The sequence below is a fragment of the Cynocephalus volans genome, chromosome 11 (genome assembly GCF_027409185.1).
Source record: "Cynocephalus volans isolate mCynVol1 chromosome 11, mCynVol1.pri, whole genome shotgun sequence".
Lineage (NCBI taxonomy): Eukaryota > Metazoa > Chordata > Mammalia > Dermoptera > Cynocephalidae > Cynocephalus > Cynocephalus volans.
In genome coordinates this window covers 57,516,059-57,537,069 of record NC_084470.1, presented here as the reverse complement: position 1 = coordinate 57,537,069, position 21,011 = coordinate 57,516,059, and the positions used below count along the sequence as shown (strand labels likewise).

At 34.3% G+C, this 21,011-nt stretch overlaps 1 protein-coding gene across 1 annotated transcript in view; it reads left to right on the top strand.

Annotated features, from left to right (window-relative positions):
* Positions 1-21,011, top strand: part of SETD2 (SET domain containing 2, histone lysine methyltransferase) — a 79,186-nt gene that overhangs the window by 7,088 nt on the left and 51,087 nt on the right. Inside the window, exons 3-11 of the mRNA XM_063113877.1 lie at positions 1,220-1,351; positions 3,722-3,850; positions 5,872-5,995; positions 6,994-7,071; positions 8,522-8,619; positions 11,488-11,614; positions 15,899-16,033; positions 16,870-16,989; positions 18,578-19,240. Coding sequence (XP_062969947.1) covers positions 1,220-1,351; positions 3,722-3,850; positions 5,872-5,995; positions 6,994-7,071; positions 8,522-8,619; positions 11,488-11,614; positions 15,899-16,033; positions 16,870-16,989; positions 18,578-19,240 — 1,606 coding nt within the window. The remainder of the gene's footprint in view (positions 1-1,219; positions 1,352-3,721; positions 3,851-5,871; positions 5,996-6,993; positions 7,072-8,521; positions 8,620-11,487; positions 11,615-15,898; positions 16,034-16,869; positions 16,990-18,577; positions 19,241-21,011) is intronic.

Here is a 21,011-nt window from a genome sequence, read left to right as displayed (position 1 = left end):
ATACAAAATAAAGCCTGTTTATTCTTCAAAATTATAGGTAGGTACTTATAAATACATATTTTATTTTTAGTCATCTTTAGGCTAAGTATACTCATAACACTCATTAATGAATTGTATCATGAGTTGATCCAGAGGAATCATGCTTTTTACATAAACTTAGTTGAAACTCTCACAGTACTCTTTAGGTACTTGATAAAACTAGGACTAGAATAGAACGTATGTTGAAGACTAAAGTAGATTAGAGTTAGGAGATTAAGATAGCCACTTAGAGCAGCTACTCTCTTCCCTGTCTGGTCATTGAAGAGTTATAGTCTCTAAATCTTAAGCAGATCTTTTTTGACCATCCTTGATTATTTTATTTTATTTTATTTTGACTAGGGTCAAAAATAGAGTTCAACAGAAAGGCCAATAAATAACCACATTTTTGTTTTTGCTTTGAAAACCTTGGCATCCGTACCAGCCAGCCACCAAAAAGAGGAGGGGGAAATAAAATAATGGTATGGGTTTTTAGTGAACCTAATTAGATTTGAACAGTTTCCTTTCTCCCCCAAAATAAGTTTGTCTACATTGAGAAAGTTTAGCTCTCTGAAACCTTTGCCTGATTATCTGTAATTACACTTCAATTTTTAAAAAGTTAATTCAGTTTCTTTTAAAGCAAGATTTATACAAGCATGATGTTACTGAAGGATTTTCTAAAAATTTTGATTGAGTTAAAACTAATTAAAAACTTTTTTAGCAAGTCTTTTTCTTCCTCAGCCTTGTATCATAACTATTATTTGTTCATCCATGAGATTTGATTCTTAAACTTAACTTTAATTAACTAGCTGTGTCCCTACTTGAAACCTATGAATTTTCTTTCCTATTTTCTCCTGAGCCAATATGACTTTAATACTTGAACTTTGCTCAGAATCTGAGGCTTAGTTGACCTGAACTAGGAAATAAGAGCTGAGTTCCAAAATGATAGACTTGAAGTCATCCTGTCCTCCCATCTGCCAAGGTAAGGTTAAGGTTGCTGCTCTCATCTTTTTTGCAATATCGTTCTTAGGGTTTTCAGTCTCATAAGATAGGGATTAGATGTTTTCTTCATTTGAATGGTTGACTTACAGGAATCATTAAATGAGAAACTAATGAGATTTAGCAGATATTTGATTATATATATAAATGTATAATATTACCAAGAGATTTATTTAACCAGTTTTTATGAAATTTTACCCAATAGAAAGAAGAATAAATCCCATCGGGATATTAAGCGAATGCAATGTGAGTGTACACCCCTTTCCAAAGATGAAAGAGCTCAAGGTGAAATAGCATGTGGGGAAGATTGTCTTAATCGTCTCCTCATGATTGAATGGTAAGTAAATTAGAATGCTCTGCATTTGCTCAACGTTCCTATTAAATATCTCTAAATATTAAAAAGAATTATTAATGAAGAGTAAAATTTAACCTTTCTCCTACTTATGGATGAGTATATATAAGCAATAAAATCCCCAATGTATAATAGAAAACAGATATTAATAAGACAAATTTCCTTTGCATTGTGCATTGGATTATAGTACCTGGCACATTTTAATTGCTCAATAAGGTAGTTTTATTTCTTTCTTTTTTTTTTTTTTTTTTAAAGATGACCGGTAAGGGGATCTTAACCCTTAACTTGGTGTTGTCAGCACCACGCTCTCCCATGTGAGCTAGCCGGCCATCCCTATATAGGGATCCGAACCCATGGCCTTGGTGTTATCAGCACCACACTCTCCCAAGTGAGCCACGGGCCGGCCCTGGTAGTTTTATTTCTAATACTAACATTGTAAATTAATTTTTATTCAGTCCCCTTTTACCTTTTGTAATGTTTGTATCCTGGGATGTAAATGTTGGTGTTTTTTTTAGCTTTCACTATAAAATGAGATAAAACCCTAACATTTTAAAAATGGATAAAGTGAAATGTCTTCCTCTCTCAAACCCCAATCCCTTTGTAGTCTTTTCAGAAAACTTTTAATGTCTATGCCAACATAGTTAGATGTTTTCCTCTTTTTATGCATAGATATAAAATCTTATTATATATACATTCTTGGATTTGTTATCAGACTTAATCAGAGCTACACATATAGACCTACCTAAATCTTTCCCTTGGCTGCATTATGTATTCTACTCATAGTTAATCCATAATTATTAATCTTGTTGATAGACGTTTGCTTCCATATTTTTCTTATAAAGAGTAAACATCTTTGTGTTAAAAAATGCTTGATAAATTTTTTTTACCAATCTGATTGAAAAATTGTATCCTTGTTTTTTTTTCTTGTGGCTGGCCGGTACAAGGATCTGAACCTGTTACCTTGGGGTTATGAGGCTGTGCTCTTACCAACTGAGCTAACCGGCCAGCCCATATCCTTGTTTTTAACATGGCAAGAATGTTAAGGAGTTTTTAGTGTAGGTACCTTATTTTTTAATGTTAATGAAGTTTTTCCCCAAAACTCAGTATTTGTTTTTGTTCATGTTATAGTATTGCAAAAATAAAATTTGTATACCTCAAAAGAATAGAAAAGAGAGGCATTTTTGGAATCACTTTATCCAAACTAAAAATAGAGATAACAGTACAGATGTAAGAAGGGGAGACAGGATTAGCACTATTCTGATTTGATAATGTTACCTTAGTCTCTGCATTCTTCTGGGTTTTCCTGCTAACCTTGCTAAACAGCTATAAAGTACAGAATTTCTTTCTTCATGTTATTCTCACACTCAAGCTTTTAATAGTTTTTATCCTCAGGGTTATGTTTAAACTTAGCTTTGTATTCAGAGTTCTTCATAGCATGTCATCAGCCTGCCTTTCCATCCTTCAGTAACACACCTTATCAAGTTATCCATATGATTTATTCCCCTTTCCCCAAATAGGCCTTGTTCCTATTTCTGCACACAGGCAGGGACAGTTATATCTCTAGCTCTCCTTGTCTGCCCATATCCTATGTATCATTAGAGATTCTGCTTTAATCCTGCTCCCTCCTGAAAATTTTCCTTCATACCTTACTCTAAAGTGAATTCTTCTTCCTTTGAGCAAAGATAAAAATGTTGTTTATTGCTGGTTTGGCAATAAATAATAATGTATTAAAAATGATTGATAATTTCTATTGTAGTCTTAATTGGCATTAAAAGCCTTTATATCTGCCACCTTTGGAATATTAAGAATTCAGTGGATGTTTGATTTTATTATTTTTACCTTAGGATCCACAGAAGGAGCCTTGCCATGTTAATTCATTTACTTTGAACAAGTATATGTTTAGTAATGACTTTGCTTTCTCTTAAATGTAGATCGAGTAGTTAGCTGCATTCAAAATACCAAATTAATGGTGATTGGAGTGGAATGTAAGGGAAGGTGCACTGATAGAAAATAAGTTAGCTCTGCAGAGTTGTCAATTACTGCAAGCTTACATGCAGCCTGGAAATGTATTCTAAACACCCAGCGAGTGGTACACAAACCTTTCTCATAGTGACCAGATGCCAGGGTTGAATTGTGGGTCTGATCTGTTTAAGTAACAATGTAGATACTCAATTCTAAGGAACTCCTTTGTGATGGAAAGAATTATTGAGGTAGGCTCCCTTGGGGGTTAACCACATTTATGCGGATTATGCAATAAAGATATGGATATGTGTAGTTACCTAATGCATCCTAGTGAAGATGGTTTGGTACTTTTGCTGCTTTAAAGAATTAATTTTCACTCATTTTTCATTTCAGTTCTTCTCGGTGTCCAAATGGGGATTATTGTTCTAATAGACGATTTCAGAGAAAACAGCATGCGGATGTGGAAGTCATACTCACAGAAAAGAAAGGCTGGGGCTTGAGAGCTGCCAAAGATCTTCCTTCGTAAGTTCTGTTTTTATCACCCTTCTCTTCATCTTTGTGTCATTGAACTTGGTTAGATGTTTTGTAGGAAAGTAATTTGTCTGTTACACGGAAGTTTATTAATGGTTATTCTTCTAGTTAGTGATAAAGTACTATGGCATACCCCACCACAAACACAAGCAAATCCCTACAGGAACCCTTTAGTGTTAGGAAATCTACCAGTTGTAGGAATGGAAGATAGTGCTGCTCAGGTTTGCTTAATGTTTATTGGATACTAAATGGGGCATTTAATTGAAATAAATTTCACATAATATAATATTAACCATTTTAAAGTTCGCAATTCAGTGCCATTTAGTGCCATTCAGTGCCATTTAATACATTGCCATTCACAATATTGTGTAACCATCACCTTTGTCTGCTTCCAAAACATATTCATCTAAAAAGGAAACCTTGTACCCATTAAGCAGAATCTTCTCATTCTTCCTGCCTCCCTGGCCTGGCAACTGCTAAACTGCCTTTTGTTTCTATGGATTTACCTATTCTGGAGATTTCATATAAATGAAATTATACAATATGTGGCTTTTTGTGTCTGGCTTCTTTCCACTAGCATCATGTTTTTGAGGTTTCATCTGTGTTGTATGTATCAGCACTTAGTTCTTTTTATGGCTGAATAATATTCCATTGTATGGATATACCACATTTTGTTTATCCATTCATCAGTTGATGGACATTTGGGAAAGTGGACCACAATACCTGTGTCAGATGGCATCAGTCAGGTTTAAATGAGCAAGTTCAGGGTTGAGAATTTGGATTTTGGTAGGGGAGAGAATAGAAAATTTTTTTTTTTCCTGTGAAGTTCCGGATCCTGCATAATGTGTGTCTTGTAGTCATTATCACATTTAATTCACAAGGCAGCTTGATGTGTCATTTTTCTTTTTCTCAAGGGAGGGGACTGAAAGTGGGAAGTTCAACATTGTAGGACCTCAAATTTTGTCTTCATTCTGTATTACTTACAAGATGATGTTTGTTGGTTTTGAAAGGAAAAATTTAAGTATTGGTTATAAAGATAGGAGTTTGACTTTTTAGGTTTATTCATGAGCAATCAGATTTTTATTATTGAGATCTAAATGTGTTTGTGATGGACTCCTGCAAAAATACACATATATTTACTATAACTTCTTTTCTCATTCATTTTTAACTACTTTATTTTCTAAATTAAGAGGATTTAATTTTTTTTTTAGTTGGCCAGAGTTAACTCCTCTTTTAATAAGTACATTGATTATGTCAGCATGTTATAAACAAATACACACGATTTACATTTTTAAAATCTCTTTGGTTAGTGTCAGGGCATGACTTCCAGGCAGGCCATTTCAGGTCAGAACTTGGGAGCAAAGCATAGTGAAGCATTTGTCTACATAAAGGTAGTAGTTGAAGTCATTGGTGAGAATGAACTTTTAGAGAATAAAGGGAGGAAGAGACTGAGATTTTAGCATCTTGAATACAGAAGAAATACATAAATAACCAAGGAAAGAACAATCAAGGGTGCAGAACTAAAAGAAGCCAAAGACAGATTAATTCATAATAACTGACAAATGCTAGAGAGAACTCACAATGTGGTTGGAGAAAGGGTATTGGGTTTGACCTTTAACATCATTACAGGCCTTTGATAGTAAAGGCAGCAGAAGGGCTGCTATATTTAAGTTGCCTTCTTTTTTTCTAGAATAAAAAGCCTCTAATTTTTCAGTGCCTCCTGACTTCTTCAGAGCTGTTTCCCAGCTGTGAATCACTCTTTTCATGATATACAACAGACTTGGACATTTGTTTTAATATCTAGTCAGAGAAAGGATATGCATTTTGGTAGTATTTATAAATTATAAAAGCTTCTTAGAATCAACATTCTTTGAAAAGTGTTAGGAAGGAGACAATTAACCGTGTTAACTTTGCAGTATTTCTTTAGATTTGTTATTTTTGCCTGGATGTATATATTTTCCATATAGCTCCTAAGCAGGGAGTGCTATTATTTTCTTCTTTTTGTTTTGCAGGAACACCTTTGTCCTGGAATATTGTGGAGAGGTACTTGATCATAAAGAGTTTAAAGCTCGGGTGAAGGAGTATGCACGAAACAAAAACATCCACTACTATTTCATGGCCCTGAAGAACGATGAGGTGAGCAGCATGGATGTTTTGCCTTGAAACAGATTTGGAAAAAGTTGGGTTTGAAAGAGTCCTTGATACTGACTGATCTCAAATATATAAAGCAACAAAAATGAGGGGCAGAACAGTATAAATAGTTTCTATTTATTTACAAAGAGGGATGGAAGAGGGAGGGAAATACTCACATAAATATGTAAATATAAACATACATGCTTCAAATTACAACTCTTAAAAATTGATGATCCCAAAAGTGCTTTGGTTTATATAGTTTGTATGGGTTATAATTATCAATATTTATCATATTAAAAATTAAAACTGAGAAATTTAAAAATATTTATTAATCCATTTAAAAGTAGCAATAATAAGCCCATTACTTGTTGATACAAGTAACATGGTGTTATGAAAAATAGCTATTTTCAAAAAAATATTTTTAGAGTGGCATTGTTTTACACTTTTATAAATCTCTTTAATTTAATAGAATTCAGCTAGATTCTCTTATTTGCTTCTACATTCAGTGTGGAAATTTCTAGGGACCTATCCCCAGTCCTGCTTTATCTAGCTGTGGGGGGGTGGGCCCAGCAAGTGTTAACACACTGTTCAGGGGATTTGGATACACACTCAGTTTTGAGATCTATGGCACTAGGGCATTTAAAATGAAGTTTTACACACACGAAATGAGATTGGAATGTAATAGGACATAAGAAACTGCTAAAAGTAAGTGGAAGAGACATTGATAGATATGGAGATAATTTTGCCTGTAGGTAAAATGTGTTTAGTTAGCAGATTTTATAGAAGAACCAGTTAGATACTTGTCACTTTGACGTGTAAAGTAGTATGAGAGAGTTCTCCTAAAGCAAGGTGGGGCGCAGGGGTGTGCGCGCGCGTGTGTGTGTGTGTGTGTGTGTGTGTGTGTGTGTATTTTAAATTTGCCTTAATGCTTTTCTTTTGCAAAATGCACAAATAATTTTAAGGTCTCATTTTTTAACTTTTAAATTATTCTCCTTCCGTAGATAATAGATGCTACTCAAAAAGGAAATTGTTCTCGTTTCATGAATCATAGCTGTGAACCAAACTGTGAAACCCAAAAGGTAAGTGGAGGTGGATTTAGAGTTTGAGATATTTGTTAAAGGTTGCTGTCTGTCCTTTAATTTTAGATCCTATATCAAATGTACTCATAAATTTTTTAAATTACTTTTTCTATTCTACTTTATTATAAAAATTTTATTTTGAAAAAGTTTAGATTTATAGAAACATTGCAAAAATAGAGTATGCATCTGTATACCACCCTTCGCCTAGCTTCCCCAAATATTAATGTTGTGCATGACCATAATACAACTGTCAGATCCAGAAAATATTATTAACTAATCTAACGATTTTATTTAAATTTTGACATCTGTTGTCATTTTTCTGGTCCAAGATCCAATACAGGAACTCACATTGCATTTAGTTGTCACCTCTCCCTGCTCGTAATTATTTTAGATATTATTTCAAAGGTGCCAAAATACAAAACTAAATTTTAATTTTGATTAAGTTCAATATGTACTGTCATATTCAGTTTCTTTATCAGATCCTATCCAGGTGCCACATTTGACTGTTTTAATAACCCTCATAAGGGACTGAATGGCTAGAGAGGGATTGTAACTTTTTTAAGTTAAGAAAGCTATGGTTGCTCTTCCCAGATAAATTTATATCATTGATTATCTTTCACATTGAAGTAGTGCTTTTAACTCCCAGATATCTTTTGCCCTTTTGATCTGTGCACTAATAGATATTATGTATGGCTCTTTTAAGAGCCAAGCTGTATAACAGAGGAGAATCCAGTCTGGAATAATTCGACCTAAGTTCTGGTTTCTGTCGCAGCTGGTAACCACATGTCTAGCTGTGATACTCCCACTGTACTGTCTCTTAATCTTTAAGTCTGGGTTTTTCATCAGTAACGTGCAAATGGTCTGGACTGGAGCTCTGCAGTCCTTGACTTGCTTACATGTTCTGGAACTACACCGTCTACCTCCTGTGTAACTGTCACTATTTTAATTCTTGAGTTTTATGCACCTGTTCTGATGCTTCCCTTCCCTTTTATTACACTCAGCCATATGACCACCAGTTCAGAAAGTTAAGCTTTTGGCATCAGTGTTTGCCAGGTTCTAGGTCCCATCTTATCTTAGAATGTGGTTACTTTTAATATAATATAGAGTTGCCTGTGATACTCACTGACACCAAGCATCTGCTGTTTGCCTGTTTTTAGTACAGGTGATCTTTACTGTATGGAAATGAGTGTTAAGATAAGTTAAAGTAGTGGATACTTGTAGGAGAGGCAAATTATATATATGTAAAATCTTTTAGTCCATTAAATAAGAGTAGCACAAATATGTTAGTTTATTTGAAGAAAGAAATTTCTCATTTGTTTTCTGGAAAAACCTTTATTGCCTAAAGAGCCACATGTGTAATTAAAGCAGATGATGATGATCTTTACACATACACACACATAATTAATCTGTTACTAATTTCATTTCTTTTCTTTTAAAAACAACATCTCAGTGGACTGTGAATGGACAACTGAGGGTTGGGTTTTTTACCACCAAACTGGTTCCATCAGGCTCAGAGTTAACATTTGACTATCAATTCCAAAGATATGGGTAAGTGTTATTTCTACTTTATATTGCTGCTTCTGATGGGGAAATAAGCTGTTCAGATTTAGAGGTATGGGTATAAAACTTTGATGTGAATTACTTAGTTATATGAGGGTACTTCAGAAAGTTTGTGGAAAAATAGAATTGAAAGATAATATGAATCTTTCCATGAACTTTTTGAAGTACCCTCATATTTACTGTCAACTCTTGTCTGTAGCGTACTATTTTGGATTTGTTTATTTTTCCTACCATATGACCCTTCTGGCCATTAAGAGGTATTGTACAGGAACTACGTAATTTTCCTCCCAGCTTTATGCTGTCTTATCTGTGTAACTATGCTTTTTATGTAATTTTTAAAAACTTTATAATAAAAATGCCAACTGTGTGTGAATGTGTAAAGAGAATAGTATAATAAATTCCTGTGTATTCATCATTCAACTTTAACAGCTATCAACTTATGACTAATCTTTATCTATTTTGTACCCTTAAAAATAATTTGTTGCCTAGTTCTGTCCACCAGGAACAGTAACTGATGCAATAGCAAAGAACACTCCTAAAACAAAAGGTGAAGGAGTTCTTATTAACACTTAAGCGTTAATAAGTATAACAACTGAGGTGATTTGAAAAACGTAAAATTCATGAGTTTTTATGATGTTTTAAAAATAAAACTACATTAGTCATAATTGAAGAACTAATTCATGATTTTGAAAACTAGTTTAAAAAGGAAAAAATGAAGAATTTTTCTTACTTTTTGCAAGTGCATTCTGCTTCAGGTTAAACCAGATAGTTGCTGAGAGGAAGTTCTTTGTAGAGGTATTCTAGTTAATAAATGAAGTAGTAACAGTATCACTATTTTGCCACACCTAGTGAAGTAATGGATCTAAACAGTGGTTATGGCAGCTGCCAGTATCACAAAAAGACAGCTAATGTCTGTCTCCTGATGAAAGAACACAATACTACTTGTGAAACAGTTTTGCTGAAAGAAATTTTGAATCTGAATTAGATCAGATCTAACTACTAATTTATAGGAAATATAGGAAACAGGAACAAATAAATGACACTACAGGGATGCAGTCAACAAAATACAGACTTGGGGAAACTGTGTAGGACAAATGACTTGGCTATTTAAATAATTTGGCAGAAAAACAAAGATGGAGGGTGAACCTTCAGATTAAGAGACATAATTGTGGTGTTTGGGCATTATTTGGAGTAAAATTAATTGGTTAAAAAGTATTTGAGATAATAGAAGAAATTTGGATATTTAGTTTGATATAAATTGTTAAGGAGTTAACTTCTTAACATGATAATGGTTTTGTGATTTTGCTGTTAAGAATAAGTCCTTAACTTCTAGAGATGCTTCCTAAAATATTAGTAATAAAGTGGTGCTTTATATAGTTTCCTTTTTTCTTCAGTTAGTTTTATAAATTTTCTGTGGGTCCCCAGGGCCAGTGCCTTGCACAAGATGATTTCTAATAATTAAGAAACCAATAATAGGGGCCGGCCCGTGGCTCACTTGGAAGAGTGTGGTGCTGATAACACCAAGGCCACAGGTTTGGATCCCTATATAGGGATGGCTGGTTAGCTCACTTTGGAGAACATGGTGCTGACAACAACAAGTCAAGGGTTAAGATCCCCTTACCGGTCATCTTTTTATAAAACAAAAACAAAAAACAATATAGTTAAAAGGATAGAAATTTCAAGTTAAGTACAAAACTCAAAGTTTTCCCTCCCAGCTTATACCTGTATGAATTAATACCTTCTGGTGTTTACACTAAAAAGCACACACAGATGCAGATTTTTCTGGGTATTTTAATTCTTTTAATGCTACCATGTGACAGGGATTTAATTCCTTTACTTTCCTAGTCTGGTGTTGGTCACTGATACTCAGGCAGTAAAGCTGTTTCAGAATACTCCTTCATGTTTCATGCTTCATCTCTTAGAACTTGGTGAACTCTGAGATTCTTTCAGTTCTGAAACTGATTATCTAGTTATAATTCAAGACAAATGCCAGATGGTTTTTTTTTCTGTTCTGATTATCTGCTTCTCTTGTCACGTATTCAAGGGATGCGTGCAGCCTGGTATAGGGCTTCATTTTTTCTCTGTGCTTTTTTCCCTCTTTGAGGGAAAAGAAACCGGATATCAACTGCTCTTTGTGAATCTCTGCTCTAATTATTGAATAATTTATTTTTCTGCCCCAGTTGCTACTGTCATATACTAAATCTTAGTTTATTTTTAGAATACTCTTTCATGTTTTCTTCAGGTAGCTCTGGTCACTGATAAATGGCAGAGGTGCTTTCTATTCAGGTATATAGACTTAAGGCCTGTGTTCTTTTCCACCACTCTCCTTTGCCTCTCTGGTTACATTTATTTATTACTTTATTTGTTGTTATAGTGTCTCATCCTTATGTGATGATAACTTTTAATAATCAAATGTTTCCCTTTAAGTATCCTGTACTAATAAAGCATTTTACATATACTTATAATAATGCATTTTGTTTGTTCAATGTGCAAATTAAACATTTACATATAAGTAATAGTTGTCTGAACTATTTAAGCAATTCTGTTCTTAGTGCAAATATGTGTATGATCTCTTGTTCTCATATATTATATTCTCTTAAAATGGAGAAATTACTAGGCTAGGTTTGTCTAACGAGTAGAAGAAGAATGAGTATTTTTTAAGAGCAATTTTCAGGCATTTCTGTTAGATAGTAGCAGATTTATTGGAGTCTCTTAAGGTTATTATTTAATGTTGCTGTTTTTTAAATTTTCTTTAAGTTGGTATGACTTCTCTCTTGTATGTAATTGTTATATTGTTGACATTTTTGTATGGTTTACTTCCATGTAACTGACTTCTTTCCTTTGCTCCTTGAACAGAAAAGAAGCCCAGAAATGTTTCTGTGGGTCAGCCAATTGCCGGGGTTACCTGGGAGGAGAAAACAGAGTGAGCATCAGAGCAGCGGGAGGGAAAATGAAGAAGGAACGGTCTCGTAAGAAGGATTCAGTAAGTGTTCTATTCTTCTTTCAGCATTAACAATGAAAATTTTAATAAAGGAGGTAGCTTTTCTGAGTGAGGTTTAAAAAGTTATACTACCAGAGAAATCCAGGATCAGATAAGATATTACTGGAAAAGAAGTGTGGTTGCTATTTTTGTTTCAGATTCATAGAGATTAGAATTGGTGCTGAGAACTATTGAGGTATTCTTGAAAACACCTGGACTAATAGTTTTTCAGACTGTAAAACTCCTAAGTACAAATAAATATTTCTTTTCTGTTAGTCACTTAAGTTTGATATACATTTTTAATCTTTCATCATTGGTTTGTGTTTTGTTTGGAACTCTAGACTCTGTAAGTGCTCTTAAAATCTCTGAAAACTCTCTTTGGTGTGTAAGGTGAGTTTTGAAAGGTAATAGGCAACCCAAGAGTGAGAAAGGAGTGATCTCAGATGGTCTTTTCATTTAATGAAACTGTAGTTGAGAGCCTTTTTTTTAAACCTTTCTCACCTGATTTACTCTGGGTGCAGGGGGTGGGGGGATTCTGTTACTAAAGGGACTCTCAGCTGGGACAAGAACTTTGTGTTATTTTTAAAAAGAAATTTCCCTTCCTTTTATTTTTTTGAGGATCTCTTCACTAGAGCACTGTTTCTCAAAAGTGTGCTCTTTGGATCACTTGCCTCAGAACCACCTGGCTGGATCCGTAGTAAAAATGCACATTTTTGGGCCTATCCCAAGACTTGTTAATCTTAGTGCAACGGCTGTGGAGGGGCTAGAGGGTTATGGATGTTAGTCAGCAAATCCCCCTGTAATTTATTTTGCAGTTAGCTTATTCCTGTACTTTGTAGGAACTAATACTCTTAAGAACTGTAAGTGACAGCAATTTTACTGTTTAGGTTGGGAGACAGAAGACACAATGGGAGGTGGTGATAAAAGTATAATGGTTTAAAACGTTATGTCAGTAAGTACAAATTAATTTGAGTGAATTAATTATAGAGAATCTAATTCCATAAGGAGGTATACATAGCAAAAAGCATTAGAAAGGGCCATTTAAAAATGCAGAAAAGGGCCATTTAAAAATGCAGAAAAGGACAGTTTATAACAAATACCCTTATTTGTACCACTGAAGATCAACAAATGTTCTTTAGACGGTCTTGTTTGCTTTAATTCTTTTTTTAGAGAATATATGTAGTGTAACTGTGTGCCAAGCACTCTTGCAGGCACATGACAAATTAACTCATTTCATTCTTACAAATAAGCTCTTAAACTAGGTACAGTGATTTTCCCTCTTACAGATGAGAACACACTAAGACACAGAGAGTTTAGTTACAGATTTACCCAGGAGGCAATGGAAATGAGTTGTAGTCTAGCTCCTCTCTCTGCTCTTAACCATCATGCTGCTGGCTGCAGTAAAATTTAGAAAGCAATCCCCTTTCTTCTCATCTCTGAGGCAGCTGAGGCTATAATAGTGTTTCTACATTTTAAAATATACTGAGTTCTGTGTAGATTTTTATAAGTTTTTAGAAATAGTATAATATTCCTCTGTATATATATGTCTGCATTTTCTTTTTTACTCTTATTTTTAAATTAAATCCGTATATTGATAAACATTTATTTTTAACTGCTGTAAAGTTTTTCATCATTTAACAATTTATTTACGTATTTTCCTACTGATGGACCCTTGTATTTCCAGTTTTTTTTTGCTTTTAATGTCACAGTTAATATCTTTGCACGTCTCTTACATATGTTTCTTTAAGGTCTATCCATGGAAATGGAGCTGCTGGGTCATAGCCTGTTAGCCTTCTTGACTTGAGTATTGAAGGAAATTTTTCTTTAAACTCTATTAAGAAGATGGTGGTGGCCAAGGGGGGAAGAAAAACTATTAAGATTGCTTTTGTTCTTAACTCTTGTTTCATATAATTGGTAGTTTACCAAAACAGCTACAAAATAGTCATTAAACATGTTGACCTAAGCTAGCAGCTCCATAAAAACTTCCGAATGGCTATTTCCTATTTTCAAAATTTACAGAATAAACACAGTTTTAGAACTCCTTTATTAGTGAGAAGTATCCTTGTAATATTACGTATTCATGGGCAGTGTTACACCTACTTCACACCAATGTCAGATGGCTTTCTACCTTCCTTCCTGACAAGATTTAGGTGCAGTCCCAAGCTACCATGGTCTAGGTATTCCTATGTTTTGTTCGTTTGTTTGTTTATATTCTGGTAATGGTGTCCGACCGTCCATTTCAGGGTAGGCATTGGTGTTTATGGCCTGAATTAGATGTAACTTCTACCCAAACATTCAGTGGGCCAAAATCGTGGTTGCTCCAGATGTGAATTTGAAGTTATTCTGGAACAAGAATGTTTTGGATAAAACTTTGACCATAGAGGAATGACCCAGAAAGTATTTAAAAAGAATAATATCTTGGACTGATTAAATATTTAACAGCATAAATTTTCAAGTGCTATAGAATTAAATGTATATGTACAAATTTTCAATTACTAATTTTAGGTTATTTAATTTATTAAAATACATCCTAATCATTCTTACACTTTTATGTTTACTTTTAGTTATCTCAAATCCTTTTTGGAAGGTGGTGACCCATAAATAAAAATAAGTACTTTTAATAAATGAAAGGAATGGAACTAAGCTCAGTATCTGTCCCTCTCTTCTCCTCCACCTAGGTATCCTGAAAGTGATTAATTCCACAATTGATTGCTCTACTTGAGCACCCAAAATTATGGTGGCTGTAGTATATCACTACGGGGATTGGCATACTTTTGGTTTTGTTTTTTTTGTTTGTTTTTGGCAGCTGCCTGGTACCAGTACGGGGATCCATGGCATGCTTACTTTTGTGTGTGTGTGTATTTTACAATACAACCATTTAGAAATGTTGAAGTGTTATTTGTCTTCTGTATTTTGTTTGCAAAATTTTATTTATACAGCAGTTTCTGAATTTTTACTTTTTATTTTCCTTGAGTTAGAATGCTATTTTCCTTATATCTCAGTAGTGTCTTATATGCAATATTTATTCAATAAATGTCACCGAATGAATGAAAGTAGCATAATTCAGTTTTATTTGAGTTTTTAGAGTTATAGATAAATACTGTGCCTAATTTTATTAAAAGAAAATACCTCATCTCTTAGCCCAGTGAATATTTGCACCTCAAAACTCTGTCAACAGCAAGATACAGGCTGTTACACTTGGAGAAAGTAGAATTTTAAAGCCCTTAGTTTTCTCTATTCTAATTCCCTAGAATAACTGCTACAACACAGAGCTGGAAACAACTTTTGGTAGGTTGGTATTTTTCCCTCCTATTATTTAAATGTAATATTTAAAACATCCAAACGATATATGTAAATTATAAAGCATAATTATAAAATAAACCCTTGTGAATGCTTCTCTACTTCCTTCTCCCTTCCTAGCTACTAGAGGTGATTACTGTTCTAAATTTTGTCTTACTGCTTTGCCTTTTTAAAATTGATTTTTCACGTTCGTATCTCTAAAAAATTTGAGGTGTCTAAAAATGGATTCATACAGATGTAATCTTCTGAAACTTCATATAACATCATGTTCTTAAGATTGATGAATATTGTTGCTCTCGGCTGTACTTTATTCCTTTCACTGTGGTGTTATATTCCATTGAGTGAACATGCCAGTTTATCCAACCTGCCACAGACATTTGGGTTCTTGGCAGTTTTTTGCTATTACAAATGTTGTTTCAATGAGTATTCTTATGAATCTCCAGGTACACATGTGTGGAAGTTTCATAGGGGATACAAATATTTTATTTTTCAAGCTAATGCTTTCTTTTTTTCTTTTTTGGCAGCTGGCTGATGTAGGGATTGAACCCTGGACCTTGGTGTTATCAGCACTGCACCCTAACCAACTGAGCTAACCAGTCAGACCTTTATTTTTTTCAGAAGTACTTTTCATCTAATATAATTTGTTCTTAATCTCTCACAAGGGCAAATTTTTCTGTTTTGGTTCATTGCAATGTCCCCAGCTCCTAGAATTATACTTGACTTATAAATAAGTTCTTGGTATGTGTTTGATGAATGAATGAAATGCTTTTCAAATTGATCATACCAACTTGTGCTTTCTTCAACAGTAGACTTGATGATATCACGCTTCTTAATTTTTTTCCCTAGTCTAGCCACATGGTTTCTCACTGTGTTCTTTATTTGTATTTTCCTGATTATTTATGAGGTTGAGTGTATTTTTAGGTTATTTGATTCTTAAATTACTGGGGTTTTTGTTTTATAACCAGATATTTTTGTTTGCTGTGGTAGGTGGATGGAGAGCTAGAAGCTCTGATGGAAAATGGTAAGGGTCTCTCTGATAAAAACCAGGTGCTCAGCTTATCCCGGCTAATGGTTAGAATTGAAACTTTGGAGCAGAAACTTACCTGTCTTGAGCTCATACAGGTGAATATTTTAATATTAATTTATTTTTTTATTTATGAATTTGGGGTGGGACATTTAAACTACAGTGCAGGTGAAAGAAGAAGAAATAATTCTGATGGGAAGAGTTAATCTTATTTTTAAAATGGATATGTGAGTCCTATATGACTTTGAAAGCTAGTACTCTTAAAAATGGCTGAAGAGTTTAGTATTATTTAATCTTTTAGCAGACCTGGCTTGTTTTCTCTCTCTAAAGAACATGGTGAGATTTCTTTGTGTGTATCATTTCATGGCACTTGGTATAGTTTTTTCCCCTTCCTGATTATCAGCATGCCAAAGCCATTTTTACTACATGATCTCAGTGCAAGGAATTTTAACAGTAATCTCATTTATTCATTTATTATGCCACAAGATATTGGATAATAAAAAAGTGGATTATGAGAAGAGAAAAAGGAAAGAAAAAGCCTCTGAACAAGCATCTAAAAGGGAGAGAATAAAAGTGATTTAAAGATTACTTTTTATGGTTTTAGCGTTTTCAGTAAACAGGATAGGTGCAATTTTTTTCTTAGTTCTTCAGAATTGAATTTCATTGTAAGTGACCTATTAATATTTATGTAATTTTCTACTTCAGTAAAGTCCAGGTTGACTGGGTGCATTTTATGTATCAGGAAAGATTATAATCTATTACTTTAAAACATTTGTTAGTTGTCTAGTTTTAGTTGGATTAATGGAAATAGAGTTTTTAGGTTTTTTTGTGATTATAAGTAAACTCTTTGGTCCTCTCCATGGGTCCTCTATAATGCTCTGTCTGGTATTGCCTTTTCACTACTCTTCATGCTGCCTCTCTTCTCCTATGGAAGAACACACACTCGCAATCCTGCCTGAAGTCCTTTTTGGAACGCCATGGGTTGTCTTTGTTGTGGATCTGGATGGCAGAGCTAGGTGATGGCCGGGAAAGCAACCAGAAGCTTCAGGAAGCGGTCAGTTCACATTCAGCTCATTTAAAAAAAATTACTCTATAGATTGCTTAGGTTGAAAGTGTGTGATAATATGAGTGATTATGAATTTAATGTTATATTTACCACTTTTATTAAAAAATTTATCACCCCAATATTTCTGAAAATATAACCTTAAATACACCTTGCTAATGGTGATTTTGCCCTGTGCTTTTCCCTATAGTACTTTTTTATGGTTGATATTACATAGCTGGGAACTACAAGAGCAAGATATGATAATAGTACCATAATTGAGTGAAAGATCCATTTAGTTTCTAAAACCATAGTTTGGGAAACCATATAAAACTTGAGTTCTGGGATTCTAAAAAATTGGTAAAGAGCTGAAATCTGGATGACAAGAATAAGAACATTTTGAGGAGCAAATAAGTATTTTAAAAGATGTAAGTGGGAGGAGGAGGGATAGGGTGAGGTTGTTTAATGGACACAGAATTACAACTAGATAGGAAAACTAAGTTCTAGTAATGTACAGTAGGGCTAGGCATCTATAAATAATTTATTGTGTTCTCAAGTGGGTAGAAGAGAGGAGCTCAAAAGTTCTCATTACAAAGAAATAAGTTTTTGAGATGATGAATATACTAACTACACTGATTTGACCATCACACATTGTATACATGCTTTGAAATATAACTCTGTATCCCATAAATATGTAAATCAATACATTTCAATTAAAATATAAATAAATTCTTTTAAAATAAACACCCACCCCCCCAAAATAAAAAGATCTAAGTAAAGGTTCGTTGGCAGCATTGTTAGTGGAGTTGTGATGTTTATGCCTTTCCATGATATTAACAATGTTTTCTAATGTGATATGTAGAATGTAAAAACTCATTATTTCTAATATAATCCCAAAGCCACTTATTTAGTAAAACACTTTTAAAAACAAAAATATGGGAATGGGCAAGTAAATAATTGTTCTTGCCTCCATCCTTCTCCAGGAGATTTGGCAATAAGAAGTTGGGGAAGCCTTGGTGTTTCTGTAGAACTACAATAGGGAGTACATTGGAAGAAATTCTTGGATTTCAGAGTGTGGGGTGTCTGTGAATGAAGAGAGAGGGTCACTCTTTGCTAAATAGCTATTTATCAAAGGCTGAATACTTAATGTCTGCATTTTTTGTGTGTACACATGAGACATCATTTAAATACATGTTGTCATAGAGTTCCCAAGCCTCTATCACAATCACTTAGGTAATTTTTCAGAAAAAGATACCCAGGATGAGGTTCAGTATCATATATATTTTTAAAAAGCAACCCAGCTTTAGGAACTGCTGGTAGAGAATATTAATCAGTCCTATTTGAGGCTGTGATTGAGTAGTCATCTCTACATTTTTCTTGCTGATCAGTCTTATTAAAAGTTTTCCTTCCTTTCTAAATGAAAATAATATTATGACCTTTAAATACATATGTGTTTACAGAGGCTTAGGTCTTAATTTAATAAGATAGTATCAAAACATACCACTCCTGCAGAAATAATCTTAGTCCCATCCAGAGGATTGAAAAGTCAACTGTACAAAGTGATGTGATTTTTTTTTTTTTTATTATTATGTTTAATCAGATTATAAAGACTTTGGAACACTTGCCCATTCCTACTAAAAATATGTTGGAGGAAAGCAAAGTACTTCCAATTATTCAACGTTGGTCTCAGACCAAGACTGCTGTCCCTCAGTTGAGTGAAGGAGATGGGTATTCTAGTGAGAATACATCACGTGCTCACACACCACTCAACACACCTGATCCTTCCACCAAGCTGAGCACAGAAGCTGATACAGACACTCCCAAGAAACTCATGTTTCGCAGACTTAAAATTATAAGTGAAAATAGCATGGACAGTGCTATCTCTGATGCAACCAGTGAGCTAGAAGGCAAGGATGGCAAAGATGACCTTGATCAGTTAGAAAATATCCCTGTAGAGGAAGAGGAAGAGTTGCAGTCACAACAGCTACTCCCACAACAGCTGCCTGAATCCAAAGTTGATGCTGAAACCACCATGGAGGCCACTAAGCTTCCCATGTCTGAACCAGAGGCTGACACTGAAATAGAGCCCAAAGAGAGCAATGGCACAAAACTAGAAGAACCTATTGCTGAGGAAACACCATCCCAAGATGAAGAGGAGGGTGTGTCTGATGTGGAGAGTGAGAGGAGCCAAGAACAGCCAGATAAAACAGTAGATATAAGTGATTTGGCTACCAAGCTCCTGGACAGTTGGAAAGACCTAAAGGTAAGAAAACATTTTTTATTTTTACCAGAATTATTGAGGTTTAGAAAGTTCCACAAACCTAAGTCAAATGAACTACTTTTCTAGCCATGTGTATTTCTGAAAAGTGGAATACCATCTCTTACTGTCAGCATCTCAAATATCCCTTAAACCTTGCCGAAAGTCACAGCATCCAAACTAATATAATGTCCCCCTCTCCACTTCGAAAAGCATATCACAACAATGACTTCAGTCATTCAGATGCTCTACACATGAAAAGCAAACCCAAAAATCCTTTGAGTAACAAACTTTTAACTCTGTAATGAGAAAAAAATTAATGTTTAAATTAATTAGAAATCAATTTATTGGATTAATGGGAAGTTAGAAAACCAAGGTAATTTAGCAATTTCTCATCAAACATGATTGAACATAAATTTGTATTCTAAAAAAACAACTTGATGAAGCCAGTTGATACTAAATTTCATTATTGTTTCTGAAATAGGCCTGCTTTTAAATGCTTATTTCTTGGACAAAAGATGTTGTCTATAAAGGTCTGGAAATCATATGCCTAATACATACATAATCTCTTGTTAAAGAATGTAGCAAGATGTGCAGGATTTGCTTTGCAGAAAATGCAGTCTGGGTCTTGGATAAACACGAGTGAATGACAGGGTAAGCCTAGGAGAGGCATGGTATGCTTCATTTTTAAGTCACCCAGGTCTTGAGGACCCTGTGGGAACAGGTTACTTCCTAGCTTCTATTTTTCTGTTCCTCTTTTCTTTGGCAAGAGGTGAAGCAAATAGATAAACCAACAATCCAGATTTATTTGCAGCAAGATGAACACCTGAATCCTCCTTGCCCCCAACTATGACTGTAAAGCTCACCCCAGTAGATCCTGTGATTTGACCTATTGGAACTGACCTTACACTGAGCAAAATGAGTAGTTGGTTGGTTGTGCACTGTGCTTCCTAATTTGCTTTGTCGAGAACCTTAAGTATGGTATGGTTTCAGCTCTCATTTACCCATTCGAGGTCTTATTCATGTTACTTTTTCATCACTTACCAGTTCAGGGTAAACTCAGCCTTATGAAATCTGACCTTTTTATAAATATAAAAAGAGTTCGTAGCACATTTACTTACGTTACAATGTTTGAACTATAGGAATCATACTTGCGGGTAATTGAAAGAGACATTGCAATGATCACTTGATGGACCTTTCTTTAAGGCCTGCCTTGTGACAGCGCAGGAGTCCCTAAAAGGAGTCCCTAAAAGAAGTCCCTTTTGTGTTTGAAGGCTACTGGTGGAGCCTGTGCTGTGACCATAGCTCAGTAAGGAAAGTGGAGATGGAGACAGGTACACAAGTGAACAACAACAACAAAAAGCCTTTACATACATAGTTTTACAGAAGGAGAGTGAGTGGGGCTATAGACCCAGTAGTTCGATTTTGTCTGAGAAGTCTCTGTTTGACAATAATTTTTTTTAAATTGCTAAGATATAATCATCATAAACTTGTCTTAAAATTTGGAAAAAAATAAATATTTTTGTTTCCCTATGTGACAGTTTGCTTCTGTAATTGTAATGGTATGAGTTACTCTCTAGGATATACTTAATCCAATTAGATATAACTGTGGTATTTAAACTTACACTGTGGACATACATTTTTGAGTCCTTCAAAATTATTTCTTCTCTTTCTTATCTTCCCCACTCCTATCTGAAATATCAAAGCAGTTTCACAGTACTATGTAGCTTGATGATCCTCTTGACTTGAGGTTTAAAATTTTATTTGTACTTAAAAT